Source organism: Anolis sagrei, chromosome 2 (genome assembly GCF_037176765.1).
Source record: "Anolis sagrei isolate rAnoSag1 chromosome 2, rAnoSag1.mat, whole genome shotgun sequence".
In the NCBI taxonomy this organism is placed as follows: Eukaryota; Metazoa; Chordata; class Lepidosauria; order Squamata; family Dactyloidae; genus Anolis; species Anolis sagrei.
The window spans coordinates 100,147,805-100,169,900 of record NC_090022.1 but is presented as its reverse complement, the minus strand read 5'-3'; the positions used below and the strand labels follow the sequence as shown (position 1 = coordinate 100,169,900).

Below are 22,096 nucleotides of genomic sequence, written 5' to 3'. Positions count from 1 at the left end.
GGCCTTCTTAGTAGCTGCATCTGAACTGAGGAGTTCTTTGCTCTCAAAGATAGATTGGCACCATCACATTTTGTGTTGTGCCAAACTTATTTTTAACAAAGTTTTAATGGTTTTGTCAAATAGTTTTATCTGCAATATCAATTTTGTGATTCATTAGTTGTTTTGGATTTTACTTTATGGTTGGTATTAATTGTTGTTAGGTGTGTATAATCACCCCAAATATTTGATGCAACATAAATAAACAGATAAGATTCAAAACCATTTGATCCCATTTTCCTGCCATCATTTTGTATTGTCATATTATGAAAAAAAGTGATGAGAGGAACATTTGACTCAAGTCTGAATAATACTTCCTTAAAATCTATTTATGGGGTGAAGCATGGTAACTGCACAAAGGCCATGGAAAACCGAACACAAATAATTTGCACATAACAGTTGATGGTTGGCGGAAGGAAAGCAGGACCACCTTTTAACCACAGGAGTGTGGGGCTTAATAGTAAGACTGCTGCTTGCAAAAAAGTATAGGATTTGGGACACCAGGAAATTCCAATATGTTTTAAACCCACTCATCAGTTATGCTTAACAAAGAGGGTAGCTTCATGCATCCCAGCCCAAACCATTTGCTTGAGAAGTAAATACACTGAAGTCACCAAGACTTACTTCCAAATAGGTTTGCAAACAACTGCACTGCAAGGTTGCTTGCTTAGGCAAAATAATGTTCCTACATAGGTTCCTAGATTGCAAAAATTGCTTTCTGATCTGGTTTTTAAATATTTTTAGATACCATGGCATAGGAGAATCACTTTCTTATCAAACACTCCTACAAAACATACTGATCAAAATACAGTTATCTGCTGCAACAAGAAGATAAAGGCCAGATTCTATACTGACTTATTTTTATTGATCTAGATATACTGCAACTTTATGGAACCCTAAATTATGGTACGGTGAAAAATAGTGCTGCTATAAAATGTGTAGACTGAATTGTCACTCAGCAAATGTCCATATAGAACTACTGCTGCCATGATGCCTTGCAGCAAGATCTAAGATGGATGGTGACCTTTGAATCTATCATAAAAAATTGACTCATAAAAAAGACAATCTATTCAGAATTGCTTGGAAGCCTAAATGATCAGTTTTGGCTTTTCTAACAATTACAATTAGCAGTTTGTATGCAGAATGTATGTTGGCCAGTTTCTTTGTCTTAGGAGGCCACTTAACCAAATAGTGACTATCCATGTTTTGAGGCGAAAATATTTCCTGTCAACTCTTTCCTTTAGAGATATTTAGAAGAGAATCCAAAACTTCTCCATGAAAAGGATGCTAAGATCTACCACTATGCTGCAAAATTTCAGCATGAAATGCTCTTTATTTTCTTTGGATGCATACAATGATTGAAAAGTCCCAGATTTCCTTTCTAATCTTTCTGACTTCCTCATTAACAGTACTTATTGACAGTGATTCCAGGTGTTTTTCCTACATTTCCCCATTTTTATTGTCCTCTTATTAAAAGAAATATACTGAGAGAAAAAAATAGAATAACTCTTTGAATGGCTATCCTAGAAGCACTTCTGTTCCTGTTTTTATATTACCAAGATGACTTTTTATGCCTTGTTAAATACTCATAAATAAAGATTCTTTTGCCTGATGTATATGCTCATCCATAGATACAGATATAATATTTTGGACATTTACAGCTGGTCCTAAAATGACCCAGGGCAGAGAAACTTGATTCAGGTAACACACATAAATGCAAACAAGCACCAGGAAGCTTTGGCTGTGATCAGGAGATGGTTTCATTCATGTATCTGCCTACAGGGACATAGCTAAATGCCAAATGCTTTTTGAACATCTCCACTCTCCATCAGTCACTATAATACCATGTTGTCTTCTCCAACAGCTCCTGGAGGGGGGCATCACAATTGAGAAAAAAGAGGCTATTACAGTGGTGTGTGGCACTAAGAGGATACTATCTGACCTTTTCATGTGTATAATGAATGATTTGGAAGTTTGAAATTTGTGTGTTTATTACATCTCCCAATATTTGATTATCCTAACACACTGTGAAAGGTGTGTCTAAATTTAAACAAGGAACACTAGCATGCATCATTTCCCAACCATTTATTCAGCAAGAGTTCATTATTGAAGGCATCCTCATCACTTTTTGACAGAGGTGCTTGTTAACTCTGAATCTATGATTGTGGTAATAACAGCACGGTGGCCAGAAGAATGTAGGAAAATAGTATTTTAAAAGTCTGATAGGCTTGACTTCATTGCACAATAACATGCTGAACTGGAATAGTTAAGTTTTTAATTGCTAAGCTAACAGTGGAGGTTTTTATTGTCTGCATGTAAACAGATAGATTTGTATGAGGAAATAGATATGGATGGGTGTGAGCCAAAGAGGGTGGTTCATGTTATTATATGTATCAGCAAACACCATTATAAGAGACAGAACACAGCCACAGACAAAAGAGCAAAGGAGCTGCCTCTTCCACTGATGCAACATTAAAGACACACAAAGATTTAGCCTTTGTGTACAAACAAAAGACTCAATAAGGCACTTTCCTAATTGATTCCCTGATCATTAATTTTGTTAATTAACCACCATTATTTTAATAAAGTATTCTATTGCCATATTCATTTATTAATCAATCTTTTTTGTTGGAGGTTTTTTAACTGTTGTAAATTGCTTTTAAAATGAAAAGTGCTAAAGAAGTATTCTTAAATAAGTAATATAAATGTTATTTTCTATAAAAACTATACAATTCTAGGAACTCCTTTCAATCCATCACCTTGCTGCTATATTGACCTTGTCTATATTTATTAGTCTACAGCAGGCATGGGCAAGCTTATCATAATGTCTGTTAGGAATTGTGGGAGTTGAAGTCCAAAACTCCTGGAAAGCTGAAGTTTGCCCATGCCTGGTCTAGATCAATGGTTCCCAATCGTTGGTCCTCCAGGTGTTTTGAACTTCAGCTCCCGTAATTCGTAACAGCTGGTAAACTAGCTGGGATTTCTGGGAGCTGAAGTTCAAAAGAACGTGAGGACCAAAGGTTGGGAACCATTGATCTAGAGTGTTATATTATACCACAAAAAGATGAACTTTTTTTCAACTTGAAGCAGACAAAATTCACACAAAAGTACAGGTAGAACCCTTGCACTATATAATAATATAATAATCAAACTTTATTTATAACCCGGCCTCTCTCCCCAAAGAGATTCAGTGTGGCTTCCAAAAACAAAGATGGCAAACATTCAGTGCCATGTGCAATGACAAAATAAAACAGAAACAAACAATTAAAACTAACAGTTAAAAATAAGCAAATAAAACAACCTTGACTATAACATGAGGAGCGGCTTAAAGAGCTGGGCATGTTTAGCCTGAAGAAGAGAAGGCTGAGAGGAGACATGATAGCCATGTATAAATATGTGAGAAGAAGTCATAGGGAGGCGGGAGCAAGCTTGTTTACTGCTTCCCTGGAGACTAGGACACGGAACAATGGCTCCAAACTACAAGAAAGGAGATTCCATCTGAACATTAGGAAGAACTTCCTGACTGTGAGAGCTGTTCAGCAGTGGAACTCTCCGCCCCAGAGTGTGGTAGAGCCTCCTTCTTTGGAAGCTTTTAAACAGAGTCTGGATGGCCATCTGTCGGGGGTGCTTTGAATGCAATTTTCCTGCTTCTTGGCAGGGGGTTGGACTGAAAGGCCCATGAGGTCTCTTCCAACTTTATGATTCTATGATTCTATAAACATAAAACCAATTGGCCTCATAAATAACACAATAGGCAGTTAAAATCTGTATAAAAATATAAAAATGCGAAAATGTCTCTCACCAATAAGTTAATATAATAACTGTCAGCATCATCAGGCTAGGTAGAATAAAAAATAAAAATCATCTTCCTCTCCATAAGCTAATGTGAAAAATAAAGTTTTAATTGTTTCTTTAAAAAGAGTGAAGAGGCTGTTCTCATTTCTATAGAGAGGGCGTTCCAAAGAGAAGGAGCAACCATGGAGAAGGCCCCCTCTCTCATCCCCACCAGCCGCGCTTGAGACTGGGGTGGGACCGAGAGGAGGGCCCCATCAATGACCGCAGTGTCTGAGCAGATTTGTAAGTGGGGATGAAGTTTGTCAAGTAGTCTGGGCTTGAACCATTTAGGGCTTTGTAGGTAATAATCAGCCGGCAAGTGGACCGGTAGCCAGTGGAGCTGCCATAACATGGGAGTTGTCTGCTCTTTGGACGGCGTTCCCGTTATTAATCTGGCTGCCAATCTCTTAACCAATTGAAACTTCTGAGCTATCTTCAAAGGCAGCCCCATGTAGAGAGCACTGCAATAGTTCAGGCAAGATGTAACAAAAGTGTGGGCAACCATAGCCAGATCTGGTGTCTCAAGGTACGAGCACAGCTGGCACATAAATCACTCTGGAATACTCTGCCACCTGAAGTCCGTGCCTTGCGGGACTTACCAGCTTTCTGCAGGGCATGTAAGACATACCTGTTTCGACAGGCTTTTAATGTTTGATATTGCTGTTTTTAAATTGTTTTAAATTGCTTTAAAATTTTGTTATATTTTAGCCATTCTTGTAAGTTGCTCCGAGCCCCAGGGGAGTGGTGGCATATAAGTTCAAATAAATAATAAATAAAATAAAAGTGTACAAAGGAGGTCCTTGCCTCTGCCAACACCTGGGGCTTCAGGGTCAGTTATGAGTCCAGGATCACCCCCTTACTGCAACTTCAGGGAGAATGTGAACCCGTCAAGCATAGGTTGCAATCTCACGCCCTGATCCACTTTTTGACTGACCAGGAGTACCTCTGTCTTGTCTGGATTTAATTTCAACCTGTTATCCCTCATCCAGTCCATTACTGATGACAGGCACTGGATCAGGACAAGGATGGGATCCTTGACTTTAGGTGGAAAGAAGTGATACAGTTGGGTGTCATCTGCATACATTTGACACCGAACTCCAAAACTCCGGATGATCTCTCCGAGCAGTTTCATGTAGATATTAAACAGCGTGGAGGACAGAATGAAACTTGGGAGACCCCACAGGCCACTAGTCAGGGAGTCAAACAGACATCCACAGGCACCACCATCTGGGACCAGCCCTCCAGGAAGGTCCGGAGCCACTGTAAAACAGTGCCTCCAAGCCCCATCCCAGAGAGACAGTCCAGAAGGATACCATGGTTGATGGTATCGAACACCGCTTAGAGGTCCAGGAGAACTAGCAGGGACACACTCCTCCTATCTAGCTGTCTTCATAAATCATCCACCAAGGCAACCAATCCAGTCTCAGTTCTGAAACTGGGCCTGAAACCAGATTGAAATATCTTTTTGCAAGCTTATAAGCATTTAGTACAGGAATTCTAAATATTAGTGTGGCACTCTGACCTGATATTTACTGCAGATAATACAAAATCACAATGATAAGTAAAAACCCAACCACCCATCCATAAACAAAACAAACAAACAAAAAAGCCAAGGCTCGTGGACTTTATCCCATGCAATAAATTTTAGAAAACTGATTTCTAGATCTAAATTCAGATCAGGACGACAATTTAATCGGTAATACTACAAAAGTCCACTGAAAACTAAGATTTAGTGTTTAATGCAGTGTTTCCTACATTGCTTCTAAAATGAGAGCACATGGAAATAAAAAAAAAACCCCTTGCAAATGCTTTTGAAATTTAGTAACAACACTTTTTAGCTGACCTCACTGTGAAGCTTATCTGCTTTTGTTGGCTCTGACAATGCTGGATCTTGAGCTGTTGCCTCCAGACTTAGGAAGGCAGTCGGATCAATATGTTGAGAAGGGAACTTCTCACCCCTCAATGTTTTTCTTTTCAATTTTAACATAAAGTTAACAGTGATGTTTGCAAGACAAGCCAGGCTTAGCAGTCAATCGCCAATAGTGATCATCACTTACGAGAAAAGAATTCCTTCATTTTTAGGAGCAAGTCAGATTTTGTAAATATGCTGCTCTTCTTAATCACCTTACATCTGTGTGAAGCTCTCCATGCTTCAGCAATTCCATTTGTAACCTGAACATTTCCTTCTAAAAACTTCCAGTTCTTTTCAAATTGCTATTTCCATGGTGACACCCACATTAGTAATATTTAGTGTTATACAATAATTTCCTTTAAGGAGGCAGGAAAAGTGAATTTGACCAGCTGTGGAAATTGCTCAGCCTGTGCTGAATTCAGATGAAGATGCATAACTGCGAGGTGCCAATTATGTCTGCAGATGAAGAAGCTGGAGGCAAAAACAAAAACACTGCAATGTCATTGTTGTGTGTGTGTGTTTGTGGGTGGGGGGATAGTAGTAGCGACTTCCCAAATCTCCCAGCAAGAAACTCGCTCTACTTGACCCCTTTGTCAATCGGAATATCAATCACAAGTTCCACTCCATGTAGCAAGTCATTGGTAGGAAGCCAGTCTTGCTTGCATTTTTGACCTTCATCCATATCCTACCAGAGGTGATGGGATTTCAAGAGTCCCAGGCAGATAGTGTGTGAGAATCATTCTGCCCCATTCCTCCCTTTTCTTTGGTTTCAAAGAATGACTAGAAGTATAGCAGTTCTCCTCTATTTTACATATTAATGGACCATACATCAATGTTGTCTCCTGCCAATCCAGTTTTTGCTAGAAGCATAAGACAACCATATGATGCTATGCACTGGAGGATCACAGAGGCAAGTCAAAACAGAGAAGCAAGACGCCAGTAATAACTATCATAGAAGATACAGACATTAGGAAAAACATGCAATCAAAGTCCTTGCATGCTGATTTGGGGCGGGGGGGGGGGGGGGGAGCAAACTGCACATGTATTCTGAGTGTGAATAAATGAGTACATAAACAAACATACAAAATAAATATGTACATATTTGTATCCACGGAGCCTTTGTATCCACTGAGGTTTGTATCCACAGGTTTGGTTCCAGGGTCTAAGGTGGATAAAAAAAATCAATGGATACTCAAGTCAAGTATGTAAAACCTTTTCTCTTACATAAAATGGCAAATTATTGAAATCATATGCTGGAGTGAACCTGTGTATCTGTAAAATGGTGGGAGGCTACAGCATGGTATACCTGCAACTTGGCAATGCTTGGCATGTGCCAAATAAAGGTTTGATTTTTGCAACTCCCCCCTCTTCTCCCAAACATTTTTGAGATGGGATCCATGGTTGCAAAATGCATGGATACTGAGGGCTGACTGCATGGACTAAATTGGGAGAATGGGGGTTACAAAATAATTATGTAGTATATTTAATGAAAGGGGAAAATATTTCGAACAATTCTGAATTCCTCCTAGATTAGTATAAATTTGATGTTTATTAACTAGTATTTTGACACATCTTCCCTTTAAATTAATTAATGTAAAGTATACATATAGATTTATGTGTGATGTGCGTGTAGGAAATAGTTGGAATTAACAGATGTTGCATGTGTTGTAAATGCAATGGTTTATTAAACTTTGTAAAATACAGCTTCAAGGATTTATTTTTACAGTGCATTCCCACATTTAGTAATATGGAGTCCTATCAAGCTCAATGACACAGCAAAGCAATGTTTTTACAAATTAACCTGCTTCATTCATAGAACTTTATTGTGAGGCTAATCACGAGAGTTTATCAGACAATCTCTCAGATCCATTGTGACTTAGACGTTGGAATTCAGACAAGTATGTAATGTTGGCACCTCCTTGTCCTGTATTATCGGGTACATTTCAATTTGTGCAGCGTGGAGATGTGAACAGGATATCTGGAAAGGTGAGCGCTGTCACATCCAAGTGACTAAGGGGAGTGATGAATGCCTCCCCATAGCCAGTGAAATATCCATAATAATAATAATAATAATAATAATAATAATGGTACTAATAATAATAATAATCATTTTATTTTTGTACCCCACCTCCATCTCCCCGAAGGGATTTGGGACAGCTTACAAACAGCACAATGTGCCTGGAACAACGCCAAAAAAATGAACATACAATACAATAAAAGATAAAGCCACAAGCATATAAAACAATTATTTAAACTTAAATCATAGCCCAATAACCTATGGTGAGAACTGTTGTAAAACATGGCCAACAGTAACCTGGAGCAGGGGAATAGGATAGTGCAAGTTGTAGCTCATGAACTAGAGAATGGGAGGAAAGTGCAGTGCTGTCATTAATTGTAGACCATTGGGGTTGGACATTCTCAAAGGCTTGTCCAAACATTCAAGTCTTCAATTTCTTCCGAAAGAATGACAGTGTGGGGGCCTGCCTGATCTCCCTGGAAATGGTGTTCCAAAGCCTAAAAGAACCAGTGATTAGGCTGTGACTAAATATCCCACCATCCTTAATAATTATTGGCCAGTCTCCGACATCTTTGTTCTGCTATGTGTAGCAGCCCCCCCGCCCCCCCTTTCAAGGGGGCTCTGGATGAAATGAGTCATCTAGATCCATTTTAATCTGGCTTCAGGACGGAGGCAGCTTTGGTTACCTTGGTGGATGACTGCAGGGAACTGGACAGGGGGAGCATGTTCCGTTGGCTCTGCTGGGCTGCTCAGTGGCTTTTGATATCACCAACCATGGTATTCTTCTGGGGTTTGGGGGACACTATTCTGCAGTGGTTTCAGTCATTCCAGGAGTGACAAACCCAGATGGTGATGAAGGGCTACTGATTAATGCCTTGGCCACTGGCCTGTGCACTCCTTTGAAACCTATTTGGAAATTTAAATGGATCCAAAATGCTGTGGCCAGATACAGGGATCACGTATCTCCCCTGTTTAAAAAAAGCTTTGTGATCAACTCTATGATTCTACAAAACTCATGGCTTAGGTCCAGACTATATGAAAGGCCCTATTTCCCCATATGAACCTACCAGAGTCTTAAGATCTATAGGGAAAACTAGTTTCAATTGTCTTTAAAACTGTATGTTGACTTTTAACTGATTTCTTGCGTAAGATGCCAAGTGTTCCACTCTTGAAGAAAAGTAGCATATAAATGACATACACAAATCATAATAATCAAACAACAAACTCCATTTGTAATCCCCTTTGCGTGTTCCCACTGGTTGCAAGTGTTAAGGAAAGATGACATACCTGAGCGATGTCTTTTGACTGGTAATGCCAGGAGCATTCTACCCGGAAACACTGTTAGTCCCATGTGAATAGAGTACTAAAGCTTTATTTATTTACGCACACACATATACAGAAATAAAATAAAACTTCTTAAAGGAAATCACACTTTTGATGTAGCTGTGATTGGGTACAATCAAGCAAATGGTTGAAGATTATTATTTTTAACAGTCCTGAGTGTATTAGAAAACAATCCTGCAAATACAGCTCATAATCCCAATGCTGTCATGGCTCCAAAAAGAGACTTCCAACATTAGCTTAGTGTAATTCATTTGTGTCTTTAAGGATCTAAAAATATGAATCAGCAGGATACACCCAGTAGTTTAAAACACTTGTGATGAAATCAGATTTTATTAATTCAATAGTATTACTCTCTTGCATTATATGTTAGAAAGATACATGTCACAACATTTATGTATAGTTATCCTACTATTCCCACAGTGTTAGTTCAGAGGCCAAGCTGAAAGGGAAGCACCACAACCCATAAATGTAACTCCCATGAGGGACCATGGCTGGTCTGGCCTAAGGTTTACAAATTCAGAAAATGACAACTTCAGAAATAATTTTAGTTCTATGCCCGTAAGCAACTTTAGCCTTTTTCTGTGAAATGGGTTTGTGACAGAACAGTGTGAATCTAAAGGAGTATTTAACAGTGCTGCAGGGTGATCCACTCCAATGGTTTTCCCAATCGCTTTATTAAACGGACTTTTATTACAAATTTTGTTTTATAAAGACTGAAGACTAATGAAATGGTTTTACTCTCATGGTTGTATCTCTCTCTTTGGGGTAGACAAGAGAAAATGCCTCACCTGGAAGAACCTTTAGATTCTCACATTTGCAATTTTTGCAGCCAAATCTTGGACAACCCGAACAACTTGCAATGAAAGAAAAGAATTATCATTACAAATTATTACTGCAGTGGGACCTACTCCTTTGCAAAATAGGCTGCCACTTTATCTTCCCCACTCCATTTTCAAATTTTAAAAAGGACTGTGCTGTATATATGTGCTTTAGTTGCTCTGAAAATTGATTAACAGGCCAAAGGAGACTCAGCTCACAGTATATTCTGCTCCACTGCTGGGCACACTTCCTCTTCACTTGTCTCCTGCTTCCTTTATTCTGAAATATAATGAACAAATATTTGTTGATCAGATATGGCATGCAATACAATAAAATACAGAAAACTATTAATTTGATCACAAATGTCCAAATGCAGAAAACAGAATGTGTACAGTGTGTCCATGCTCTAACTTCCTCTCAAACATCTCTACTGTTCAAATCTGTAATCACCAGATCAGAACAAACTCGTTCAGGGAGAGATGCATCCTGAATGTCAGCAGCAGAGACAAGTTATGAGCACACTTCAATCTGTTTCATCAGCTGTTTTGAAACATCTACTTCTTAAGAAAAAGCAAAGATCCTCCTCAGAAAGGTCATAACTAAAACACTGGAAGATGGTGTTTGGTGCACCATCAAGCTGCCCCAAGGGCGAATCAACCCCCACTCCCATCATTGGCAGCACTGGGATCAGAAATGACACTTAAAAGACTGTCTATATATTTTGTGCAGTGTTTATGTATGTTTCTTTTGTACAAAAAGCACTGTGTCCAGCTAGTTGAGCTTTCTTTCTTGCGCCTTTCTTGTTTGTCATTTTTGGGTTATTCCAAGTCACATGAATACTGCATAATGTTGAGAAATGTCATTTCCAGAGATTCATCTTGGGCCTTCATAATCCGTCTTGCTTTCCAAACAAGTTGAACAAGATGTCGCTTTGGGAATGCCCGCATGACATGAGGCACATGTAATTGTAAATATGTTTAGGCTGTAGGTATGATATTGTAATTCAAAAGTATGATTTTACTTTTTCAGGTGCCTTTCTACTATTTCCATTCCATGTAGTGATATACAGGGACCACAATTTACAGTTGCCCCACTACATTTGCAGGTTTGGCATTTGTGGATATGATTATTTGTAGGGGGCAGAGAAGCTTGAAGTGAACGGTGCTTTGTAGACTTTGGGGTGTCTATGGCAGCCAGCACTACTCTGCTCCCCGGTTTCAGGGGCTGGGATCTCAGTCGCCAACTGCTCTTGAACTCTGCTGCTTTGAGGCTTGAGGGGAACAGTTTCAAAGTATTTTTTTGTTTTTTTCCACATTCAAAGGGTTTCTAACCCCCATGAATGTGTAGGGCCGACTGTACAAGTATCACCAGCACACACACAAAAAAACCCACACAAAAAACATTATTAAGGTCTGATATGGGAGAAGATCATTGAGTTACTTCCTGGGTGACCCCAGAAATTACCCCTGGGCCCCCAACTTCTTGGCCAAAGTTCCCGCTATCATTGTCCTCACACAACCGATGCCTGGTTTTGCCTGCCTGAAATCCAAGCAGTTGGTGCTTTGATGGCTCCACATAATGAGAAATGAAATCCAAATATGGAGAGCTGGGGCTAAATTCTCAATTGCGCCGACCTGTCAGAAACTGCTCTCCCTTTAACTCCTTCAACAACAGCCTTTTAAGGCATCGGTATGACATGGGCTGAGGGGATGTCAGTGGCCCCTTCCTCTTTTCTTCTGGCCACCTCCAGACCAAGAAAAGTTACTGGTGCCACCTGAACCATCTCCCAACTCCAAAAGCTCAACAGCTTAGGAACTGAGGACTTTTGGGACTAAAGCTCCCAGGCTTCCCCAACCAGGAGGACCCCGGAGTCGCAGTCCAAAAAACCACACCCTCACATTCTTTACTGTGGAGGCCAGTAAATGTTTTGGACTCCAGTTCCCAGAAGTCCTAACTATTGGCCAAATGGCTGGGGCCTCTGTGAAGTGAAGTCCCAACACCAGGACCACCAAAGTTTGGGAAAGTGTAAAATACAAAAAAGACAAAGAATAGTGGGAGGCTCTGCCACAAAGGTATGGGGGGAAACCCCACGCTTCTAAGCATTTTAAAGGAATTCAAGCACCAGAACGACATGGGGTGCCCCTACACTATGGAATCAATGCAGTTTGACTCCAAGTGAACTTCCATGGCGGGGAAGGCTCAGGTCCTTCTAAGATTACAATTCCCAGGCTTCCATAGCATTGAACAATGGCAGTTAAAGTGGTGTCAAACTGCACGACAGTGCAGGTGCACCCAGGGTCAGGGTTACGCTTCCCCATTGGCTCAGTGGAGGCCCCACTGTTTTGTGGCTTCTCAGGAGAGGAGGTCCTTCCACACTCCTGCTCATCCCCCCCCCTCCTCCACACGCCCCGCCCTACCTTTCCTGGGCGCCTCTCTCGCGCCCCCTCCTCAAGGTCTCAGCAGGAGCATGCTCCCCTCCTCCTCCTCCTCCTCCTCCTCCTCCTCCTCCTCCTCCTCCCCCAGCAAGGGCTCAGCCTCGTTGCTCTCGCTCTGGCGCGCGCCGGGGCCGCTCCCGTTCACGTGGCTCTGTGCGCGCAGGTGGGGCGGGCCAGGGCTCCTTCGCCCAATCAGGAGCCGCGGCGAGGCACGAGAAGGCGGGACCACGAGGGCTGATGGACAGCGCCCAGCGCTGGTAGGGTGAGATGGAGGAGAGCCTTTTTGGGATCTTTTGCACCAGAACCAACCAACAAGGGGCGGGGCCGGAGGGAGAGATAGGAGGAGGAGGAGAAAGGGGCGGGGCAAACAGAACATTTACTGCGAGTGAGTGACAGGGAGGTGGCGCTTCGGGGAGCCAAGAGAGAAGAGAGAGAGAGAGAGTGTGTGTGAGCGAGAGAGGGGCGTGGCCTGCCTGAACCGGAAGTGCCGCGCGGCCCCTCCTCCTCCCCCCCTCTTTCCCCAGCTGGTTGTCATTTCGCTCGGAGGCTCCGTCCTGTAGAGACGGTGACGACGACGGCGGCGGCTGAGGCGGCCGGGCCGGACGCCTGACGAAGTAGAGTAGCGCCTGCCTCGCCACTTGACGGAGCCCCCGCTCTCCTCCTCCTGCTCACCCCCGCTCCTTGCCCCTCACGACGCCCACCCGCCAAACGCCTGGTCCTGTTTTTGATGAGGGGCGAAGAACAGCGCCGGCGGGGGAGAAGCAGCCGCCTCAGCGAAGGGCGAAGAGCAGGAGGAGCCCAGGGAGCCGCCGCAGTCGCCACCGCCCTTTCGCCTCCTCGCCTCCTCCTCCTCCTCCTGCTGCTGCCTTGAGAAGCCGGCTCCCATGGGGGAGAGAGGAGCCCGGCCCTTCGCCCCGCTGGAGACTGTGCCCCTCCTGAGGTAAAACCCGCCCCCTTCGCCCCCCCCCCCGCTCAGCCTTTCAACGGTCAGATGCCTCTTTCCCACCTCCACCCTCCCCAACATTATTAAAAGCCTTTCCTCCCACCCAGGGAACCTCCCTTCCTTCTCCTTTGCTGTCGCATTATAAGCGAGTATAGGTGGCACATTGGAAAATCGGTCTAATTTTGGCGATGTCCCTTTAAAAAGGGTCTCGTTTATCCTCCCTATGTATTCTCTCTCTCTCCCCCCCCCCCTTCCTCCTCCTCCTCTTCCTCCCAAGCCCTTGACTGCTGATTTTTCTGAGGTGATTTTTCCCCCCTCTCTGCAGGCTGCCAGGATTCGCCTGAAGGACACAAACACAAGAACCGGATCCTCATATAGGAGGCGAGCTTGAAAAAGCAGGAACCCACCCAGCCATTGCCAGCAGCAGCAGCAGCAATCCACCCTTCTCCTCCTCCTGCACAACTGAGCCTGCATACACACACACTCACCCACTCACACTAGAGATTTTAGAGGAAAAAAAAGGAACCAACCCACACGCCCTGCCCTCTCTCTCTATAAAAAGGCCCTGTCAGAAGGGCATCCGCATTGAGCTCACCAGTCACATAGTTCTGCAAGGCAAAGGCAGTTACAGCACAGCACAGGTTGCGGGTGGTGGGGGAAAAAGCCCTTCAGTCCACATACCCTTTCTTAACACCCTGACAAGAGAAACCATTACATGTTAAACAGCAAAGGCTGTTAGAATAGAACACAGATATATATTAGAGTATATAGAATTTATTAAATTATTCCAGATTTAAATATATTTTTGGAGCTGTGAAGGCGTGAGGAGTACCAGATGTCATGGTTATCTTTTTTCCATTGAAGTGTTTGTAGGCAGGTTGAGGCACTTGATAAAGCAAGAAAGCTTGATATATATAATAATTCCCAGGAGCTTTGTTTCATCTCCATTCTTTTAGGAAAAGGAAACCTCTTATTTTGTTAACCAAAGATTTACTTTTTACTCCTTCTTGGTTGTCAGAAGGAAGCAAACACAAATTGAGCCACATCATTATTTTAAGTAGTCTCATGTAAAAGAATCCAGAATTAATATCCAATTAGATATCTCAAGTGGATTGGTGGAAAAGAAAGGGGTGGAAGATCTTTTACGAAATATATTTTCTAGTCTCTTGCTTTAGTAAAGGAAAGGAAACATTTGAGGTGTTTTTTTTCTCCCAGTGAAATTAAAATCCTAAATAAAATAAATGGGGGATTACGGGTTCGGTGTTTTAGTGCAAAACAATACTGGGAATAAGTCGGCTTTTCCAGTCAGATTTCATCCACATCTGCAGCCTCCACACCACCATCAAAATGCAACCCCCAGTCCTGCTGCTTTTATAAATAACACAGCTGCCAATGGCAGTAGTGCTGGGTCAGCTTGGCTCTTTCCTGCTCCAGCTGCCCATAACATTCAGGATGAGATTCTGGGGTCAGAAAAATCTAAAGCTCAGCAACAGGAAAAACAAGACTCCCTAGAAAAACAGCAGCTTTCCCCTAGTCAAAGTCAGGAAGCAGGCATGCTGCCTGAATCCGAGAAAGCTAAATCTGAAGAAAATCAGGGGGATAATTCTTCTGAGAATGGCAATGGGAAGGAGAAAATAAGAATAGACTCTCCAGTGCTAACAGGATTTGATTACCAAGAGGCTACAGGGCTAGGTTCTTCGAGCCAGCCTTTGACATCTACTGCATCTTCTCTGACTGGTTTCAGTAACTGGTCAGCTGCTATAGCTCCTTCTTCTTCAACAATAATAAATGAAGATGCAAGTTTCTTCCACCAGGGAGGGGTTCCTCCTGCTTCAGCTAATAATGGTGCTTTGCTCTTTCAGAATTTTCCACATCATGTCAGCCCTGGTTTTGGGGGTAGCTTTTCTCCTCAGATTGGACCCCTCTCTCAGCACCACCCTCATCACCCCCATTTTCAGCATCATCACAATCAGCATCAACAACAGCGAAGGTCTCCTGCAAGTCCTCATCCACCTCCATTTACACATAGAAATGCTGCTTTTAATCAACTGCCTCATCTTGCTAATAATCTTAACAAACCACCTTCTCCATGGAGCAGCTACCAAAGCCCATCACCTACGCCATCTTCTTCATGGAGTCCCGGTGGTGGTGGTGGATATGGTGGGTGGGGAGGGTCCCAAGGGCGAGACCACCGCAGGGGACTAAATGGAGGAATAACTCCCCTGAACTCCATCTCACCCCTCAAGAAGAATTTCCCAAGTAATCATATCCAGTTGCAGAAGTATGCACGGCCCAGCTCCGCTTTTGCTCCAAAATCCTGGATGGAAGACAGTTTGAACAGAGCTGACAATATATTTCCATTTCAGGTGAGATTGTTCTAGTAGTGTCAGAATAATAGCTTACAAATACGTGACGTAAAATGTTACATAAATGACAAGATCTGTCTTTTCTTGCATTGTTTTAATAATTACAGCTGTCTGAGTGGGAACTTTAAAAAAACCCCCCACCTCTAATAAGTAGTTTATCTTGTGACATTTCAAGTGGCATGATTGCTCATCTCTGAATCATGGATGCTCTGTATCGTGTTTGTCGCAGAAATAGCTATCACCAAATAGCTCATCTATTATATGGTTAGTGTGCTGTCAGATTAGTAAACCGGATCGATAAAACTGTTGCAAAGATAATTATTCTTAAAAGTTGAATGAATAAAATAAGTCCTGAAACAACTATTTTTTTCCGATTGTGTAAAAAATGTTTCGTATCCAGAAAACAATAACTAGATTTTAAAAGTGTTCTGTTAGAAATCTCCAGCCTTGTGCAGATGCTGTTTGGTTAATTTCAAATGCTTCTGCACAATAGAATGTTCATGCTGATATTCTCCAACAAGGCCTGCAGGTTTCAGTGGTAGTCATGTAGTCATGACTAAAAATAGATGTGGACTTACTTCAGATGTTGGCCTGTCGTGTTCATATGTGATGCACTTCAAGCACTGAACATTTTTTCCTGTTTATGCAAATTAATGATAATTAAAATTGCCAGTTAGGCATAATGACAATGCATTTTTTAATTCATCTACAAACTCACATTAAGGTTGTTTTAGACACAGGATTCTAAAACCTTAGGATTTGTGGGTAAAAAAGAAAAATTGTCAATTATTGCTGCGTTTATATTTATGATATAAGCAGGCGTTATGCCCTACTTTTACTCTAATTCCGAATATAATCAGAAGAGACTCAAAACTGTGCTAGATACAAATTTAAAACATTTTTATTTTATTTTATAATCCAGTAATGTGTACTGTAGACATTTCTTGCATTATCATTTATGTCTGGCCTTTGTGAAGACTACTTTAATTAGCAAGGCTTTATCGGTTCATGTACATAGGCAGAAATCCTGAAATCCTGTAGTTTAAAAGTCTAGAAGCAGTATAAGGGTTCCTGCAGACCAAATTTAACCTTGGAAACCATTAGCAGTAGGATTTGTCTTGGGGAGGGGGTGAGAATGGGTGATTGTGTTGAGCCTGGCTGCAGCAAGATCTGACTCCATATCTTATTCATTCTGGTTCATGACAACGAAATGAGCTACTCTGTGACAAAATAAAATGGCCTTGATCATGTCATTAAGCTCTTAAATCTATGAATATTTGAAATGAATATTTCTCTTGTTAAAATACGTTAGTTATGTATTATGTTTCCAATATTGATATGTGCTGTTCTGAGAATTGTGACCAGGAAAATAAAAACAAGAATTACACATACCATATGTATGTTACTGTCTGTTTATCAAAGCAGACACCTGAACTGAAGGGCTTATCAGGACCATATCTGTCACTATTTTGGGCCTAGCAAAGAGAAGGTATTTTATTTTAATGAAATATTCAGTCAGTAGCAATTGCTTGCACTGTGAGCTGAACCTGGGGGTGGGAGGACCAGCATTTTAATAGTTTTAGTAAATTCTCAATTGAAATTTGAAATAATTTTGGCATTTATCCTTTGTGGTTTGATCTCCTTTCTTCCTTCTTCCGCAATGGTTACTTTACAGTTATCTAAAAACACAGAACTGGTACTCATTGTTCAAGTGTATGTGCTCAAGGTATAACTGTAGTTCTAAGCAAATTGTATGCAGAAATATGTTTGTGAGTATTTGCAGATATGTTAGATTTTAAATGCAGCAACTCAGTTATGTCTTGAACTCTTTGTTAGAACCTACTTGGGTCCATGTTTAATATCACCACACATATGATCTTGGCAGCTATATCAAAAAGAAAGCTCAATTTGATAGCAATATTATTTGTTTCTGATTTATCTCCTTCAATGACTGACCTTTTCTCATTTTAATGTAGTCATACACAGTTAACTTATGTAAAAATAATTCCTTATCTGCAAAGGAGTTTGGTACTATTTATATAACCATAATAGTCACAGTATTGCCTTTTTGAGAAACAGGCCTTATCTAAATGCTGTGTGAAATATAGAAGCACATATTCTTGAGGAATTGCAATTATGATAAAAAGGTTATCTACTAAATTGCTGATTTTTTTGTAATGATATTGAATAATATTCATATAGATAACCAAGAGCTCCTGCAATTATATGTATTCTGCTGTGATTTAGGGAGAATTTTATTTTAAAGATTGTCACTGCCTGCTTTTGATACAAATTCAGTTGGACTTGAATCTTGGAATTCAGCAATTACTAACTGATCTTGTAAAAGCGTCTCAGCTTAAATTATTCTTACACAAATGTGGAAAGGTAGCAGATAATAAATTAAATTCTACCACTCTGAATTGCCTGGCAGCATATAGGACAAAGCAGTGGATACTGAAGGGATGCCAAAATGTATTTTCAATAACAGAATCTAGTTCCGCACCTAACAGCTGTTACTGGCGTGGCTTGCACCACTATTTCTCCCAGATGATATGCTGCAGTGCTGCATAGGAGTTCTTGTAGCATAATACTGGGAAGGAGACAAGAAACCCATACACATCTATTAAACAACTTTTTCAAGACCTTTGAGACCTTTTCGAACTGTGAAAGCTAGCATGGTATTTGCCATTGATTGGTGCTTGGGAATATCCATAGTAGAGAGCTAATTGGATAGGATTCCATTATAATTTGCAGACCTGGATTGGAGAAAGGGGGCCACAGCTGTTAGTCCCAATTCAAACAGACCTACTGGATCAATTGGAATTTAGTAACTTAATGAACATATTTGAAAGTTATGTTAATTTTAATGGGTCTTCTCTACATGATACAGAAATTGAATTTAGGCCATCATATAATGTGCAGAAAGTAAAATATAATATAGCTTACTGTATATGTATGGCTAGTAGCAGTTGATTTCTAGTGAACAGATAAATGGTGGGTGACGACTGGACACTGAGGGCTAGTTTCTATCCTTGCCTGTTTGCACACATAGCAACTGTCTGGATGCATTTAGGACTGTGCATTATTCTGCTTTGGTTTCCCAAATGAAATACAATACAATACTAGTGAGTGACCTTAGGCTGTTATTACTAGGGTTGTAAAGGGAGAAGACAGCTGCATGCAGAGCCTCCAATTGAACCTGCAGTCTGATTCCAGTTCATAAACAGTGCTAAGCTATGAAGGTTGAGCATGTGGCTTGCTCTCCTTTTTAGTTTTAAAGGGCCTATATCCTTGTTAAAGGCAGTGTGTATACATGTACCTGATGTGGATGCCAGCGGCCTAGCAGTGGCCATAAGAAGTTCTTCCCATAGCTTGGCTTTGTTTCTAATGTTGAGACAGAAAGGGGAAAGGTTAAAGTTGACATAAAATCCAGCTCTGGATGAAGTGAGGTTTACTTACTATTTACATGCTGCTCATAATAATATTTTTTTTATCTGGATATTTTACGTAACCTGGCTGAGAGAATTAGACATGCAGATAGAAAAATCCACCATCTGATCTTTAATGGTTGTTGAATTTATTGCAATTTCTGTTTTAGAAGGACATCTCCAAAACAGTTGTATGTAATTTTGGCAAACTACATTTCATTCAGTGCAAGTTTTCTTTCCTGTTTTCTTTCTATTTTGATGCTAGAGACCATTCTTGGATTGACACAATGTGCATACAGCCATTGGAGAGGAAGGTGGGCATTCCATAATTATATGCAAGGTTGTTACAAGGACAAAGACAAAACAAAAATTATCACTGAAGAAGCAATTCTGGATACGCTTCACTTATTTTTCTGTTGACTATATTCTGGTATCATTGTCTTGTAATTCATAGAGAGCTATAAAATGTCAGTGCAATATTATTTTACAGAGAATATCGATGCAAGAGTACTGTGAGAGTGTTGATCATGTGACAGACAAGGAAGAGGTCTGAATGACTGGGCAAAGGGAAGTATTTTCATGGATCTTCCTCCAAGTAGAATTGGCCCCACAAACCACTGAATTTGTAATCCATCTTTTCCTCATTGTGAGTCCAACTAGGCTTCCCGTTTTATCTCTTCTCTGACTGCTTTATTCAGTCGATGGATTGTGACTTGGTTAGGTGAACATTAAGTGAACAGTGGATGGGAAGTCTGTGATTTGTTTACCTGCTTCCACTTGCCTTCCAGTGAAGACCAGCACAATGCCTTGTTCACTTGTAAAAGTGGGATAAATACCACATACTATTTTATAGGGTTTTAAAAAAAATGTTTCTTTTAAAGTAAGTACATGAGAAATGCATTTCACAGAAAACAAAGATTTTGCATTTCAACTACATCAAGTACATGGAATCTTAAGTTTTCAGAAGGGTTTTGGATAATGTACTCCATCTTTTTCATTGAAACCTGGCTGTTGCTTCCGAGAGGTAAAGTCCAAAATGTTGAGGCTAAAGATTTCCCATGATTAAACTACAAATGCTTTTCTCCCTCACAGCAGTTTGTTAGTTTGTTAGTCTCTTAGACTGGGGCTTCTTCAACATTTGAGATCCCTTTTGTTCTGAGAAACAAAGGGGGTCTCAACCCCTTTTATATAGATATATAAAATAGGTATATAAATCAAACATTTACTGATAACAAATTGGAATTTGCAAGGCTTGCTAAACAGCGTGATTTTCCTTTTTATGAGGTACAGCTGAAACATCTTTTGCAAACTCCTGTAGATTCATATAGATGTCTAAAACATCCACTGGGTAATGTTCAGAAAACTTTTATTGTTGCCATTTTTTGTGACCCCAATATTGAGATAAGGGGACCCTGTTTGAGGTTGGGACCCACAGTTTAAGAAGCGGAGTCCTAGACGATAGCAAATGGTGGTTGTTGCTTTCTATCTTGCACTTTAGCATCCTGCTGAAAATTCAGTGGAGAAAAAGAAACTACTGTTGGCAATAATAACATTCCTGTGAAAGATGAAGTTATATCATTTCCCAGCCTTACTTTGAAACTTAACAAGTATTTTAAAAAATACCTCATTGCCTAATTTTTCACTGTATCACTTTTTGGCAATGTAAATTAGGTGGCACATAGCAGTTAGTTTTTGGTGATGCACTGCTTTCGTGTTTGCAGAGACCTTCTTCCTGCTGTGCATATTTTTGTAGAAGTAGGACACCCTGTCAGTTTTATAACAAAGAAGAAATGAAATCATATCCTTGATTATAGGTAAAACGTAACTACCAAAAGGATTATTGTATTCTTATAACAGTAGACTTTTGTAATAATAATAATAATAATAATAATAATAAAAGCTAGAAGAATTAATCTAAAATAGGAATTTTAAAAACATGTCTGCTTTTTCATGCAGATGCACTGAAATATTTAGGGGTAATACTTATACATAACCAATTTCTCAGTAGCAAGCTAAATATTAATCATGTTATTGTTATGATCTCCAGTTATATGTCTGAACAGCTTTTTTATTTTAATGTGAGAAATTACTGAATTTTCCCTAGATGCTTTCAAATCTGTTTTTCAGAGTCTCTTTTGTATTTGCCTGATGCTTTTGAATTGTTTCTAATCTGTCTTTGGTACTAAAACACCTTAATTTACAGCTGTAAAATGTATTTAGAATTTTTCATCTTACCTGATCATATTCTTCCTGACCTTGAATATGCTTCTGACATGAACACCTTAAACTGGCCTTTTTGAAGACAATGTTTTGTGTAATTACTTGTATTTTATAATTTGTGAAAGACGTCACCCATTCACCTGCATCAGATCATGCTTATGAGGACAGTATGTTCATTAAAATTTTAGATCAAACATTTTAGATCTGATTAGTGGTGGTGCACAAGTTCCACTTGTGTAATCTCAGAATAGATAATAAATTGAGTCCGAATTACTTTTGAGCTCTCCTTCATCTGTTTGTCATTTGTTGCCCTGCAACTCAAGGACAGAAATACGATGAACATTGAATCTGACATGTAGATAGAGTGAACAAACATTTCACCCAGGCTTCAATGAAGTTTGTTCACAAAAATAGACACACCTATCATTTCAGGAAGACAAAACTGTTGTTACAGAATAAAAGTATATACTTAGTGAATGAATGCTTATCCTGTAAACAGTGCTTCAGTTAAATTGTTTGCATCATCAGAAAACTTAACTACTGAACCCATTACATACATACATACACAGACACACACACACACACACACACACACACACACACACATAGCTTAAAAGATGTGTCACAGCCTTTTGCTATCGGCAGATTTGTCACATCCAGACAGGCTTTTGAGTGTTTGAATCTGATGCCCTGTTTGGTAACATAGAGATAAGATTGCTCCACCTTGAGAAATGAGTGTAGA

General features: G+C 40.4%; 1 protein-coding gene and 1 long non-coding RNA gene across 7 annotated transcripts in view; one reads left to right on the top strand and one right to left on the bottom strand.

Annotated features, from left to right (window-relative positions):
- Positions 1 to 12,459, bottom strand: part of LOC132768825 (uncharacterized) — a 35,169-nt gene extending 22,710 nt beyond the window's left edge. For 4 of the 5 annotated variants that reach the window (XR_010909191.1, XR_010909193.1, XR_010909192.1 and 1 more), the window contains exons 1-3: positions 12,380 to 12,459; positions 10,181 to 10,241; positions 9,932 to 9,996 (exon numbers count right to left, since the gene is read on the bottom strand). This is a non-coding gene — a long non-coding RNA (uncharacterized lncRNA). The remainder of the gene's footprint in view (positions 1 to 9,931; positions 9,997 to 10,180; positions 10,242 to 12,379) is intronic. The other variant, XR_009630751.2, reaches the window with a different exon arrangement.
- Positions 12,460 to 12,902: 443 nt separating this feature from the next.
- CPEB4 (cytoplasmic polyadenylation element binding protein 4) overlaps positions 12,903 to 22,096 on the top strand; it is a 77,417-nt gene continuing 68,223 nt past the window's right edge. For both annotated transcript variants that reach the window (XM_060765120.2, XM_060765119.2), the window contains exons 1-2: positions 12,903 to 13,337; positions 13,666 to 15,706. In XM_060765120.2, the coding sequence (XP_060621103.1) occupies positions 14,582 to 15,706 (1,125 nt within the window). In that variant the 5' untranslated portion in view covers positions 12,903 to 13,337; positions 13,666 to 14,581. The remainder of the gene's footprint in view (positions 13,338 to 13,665; positions 15,707 to 22,096) is intronic.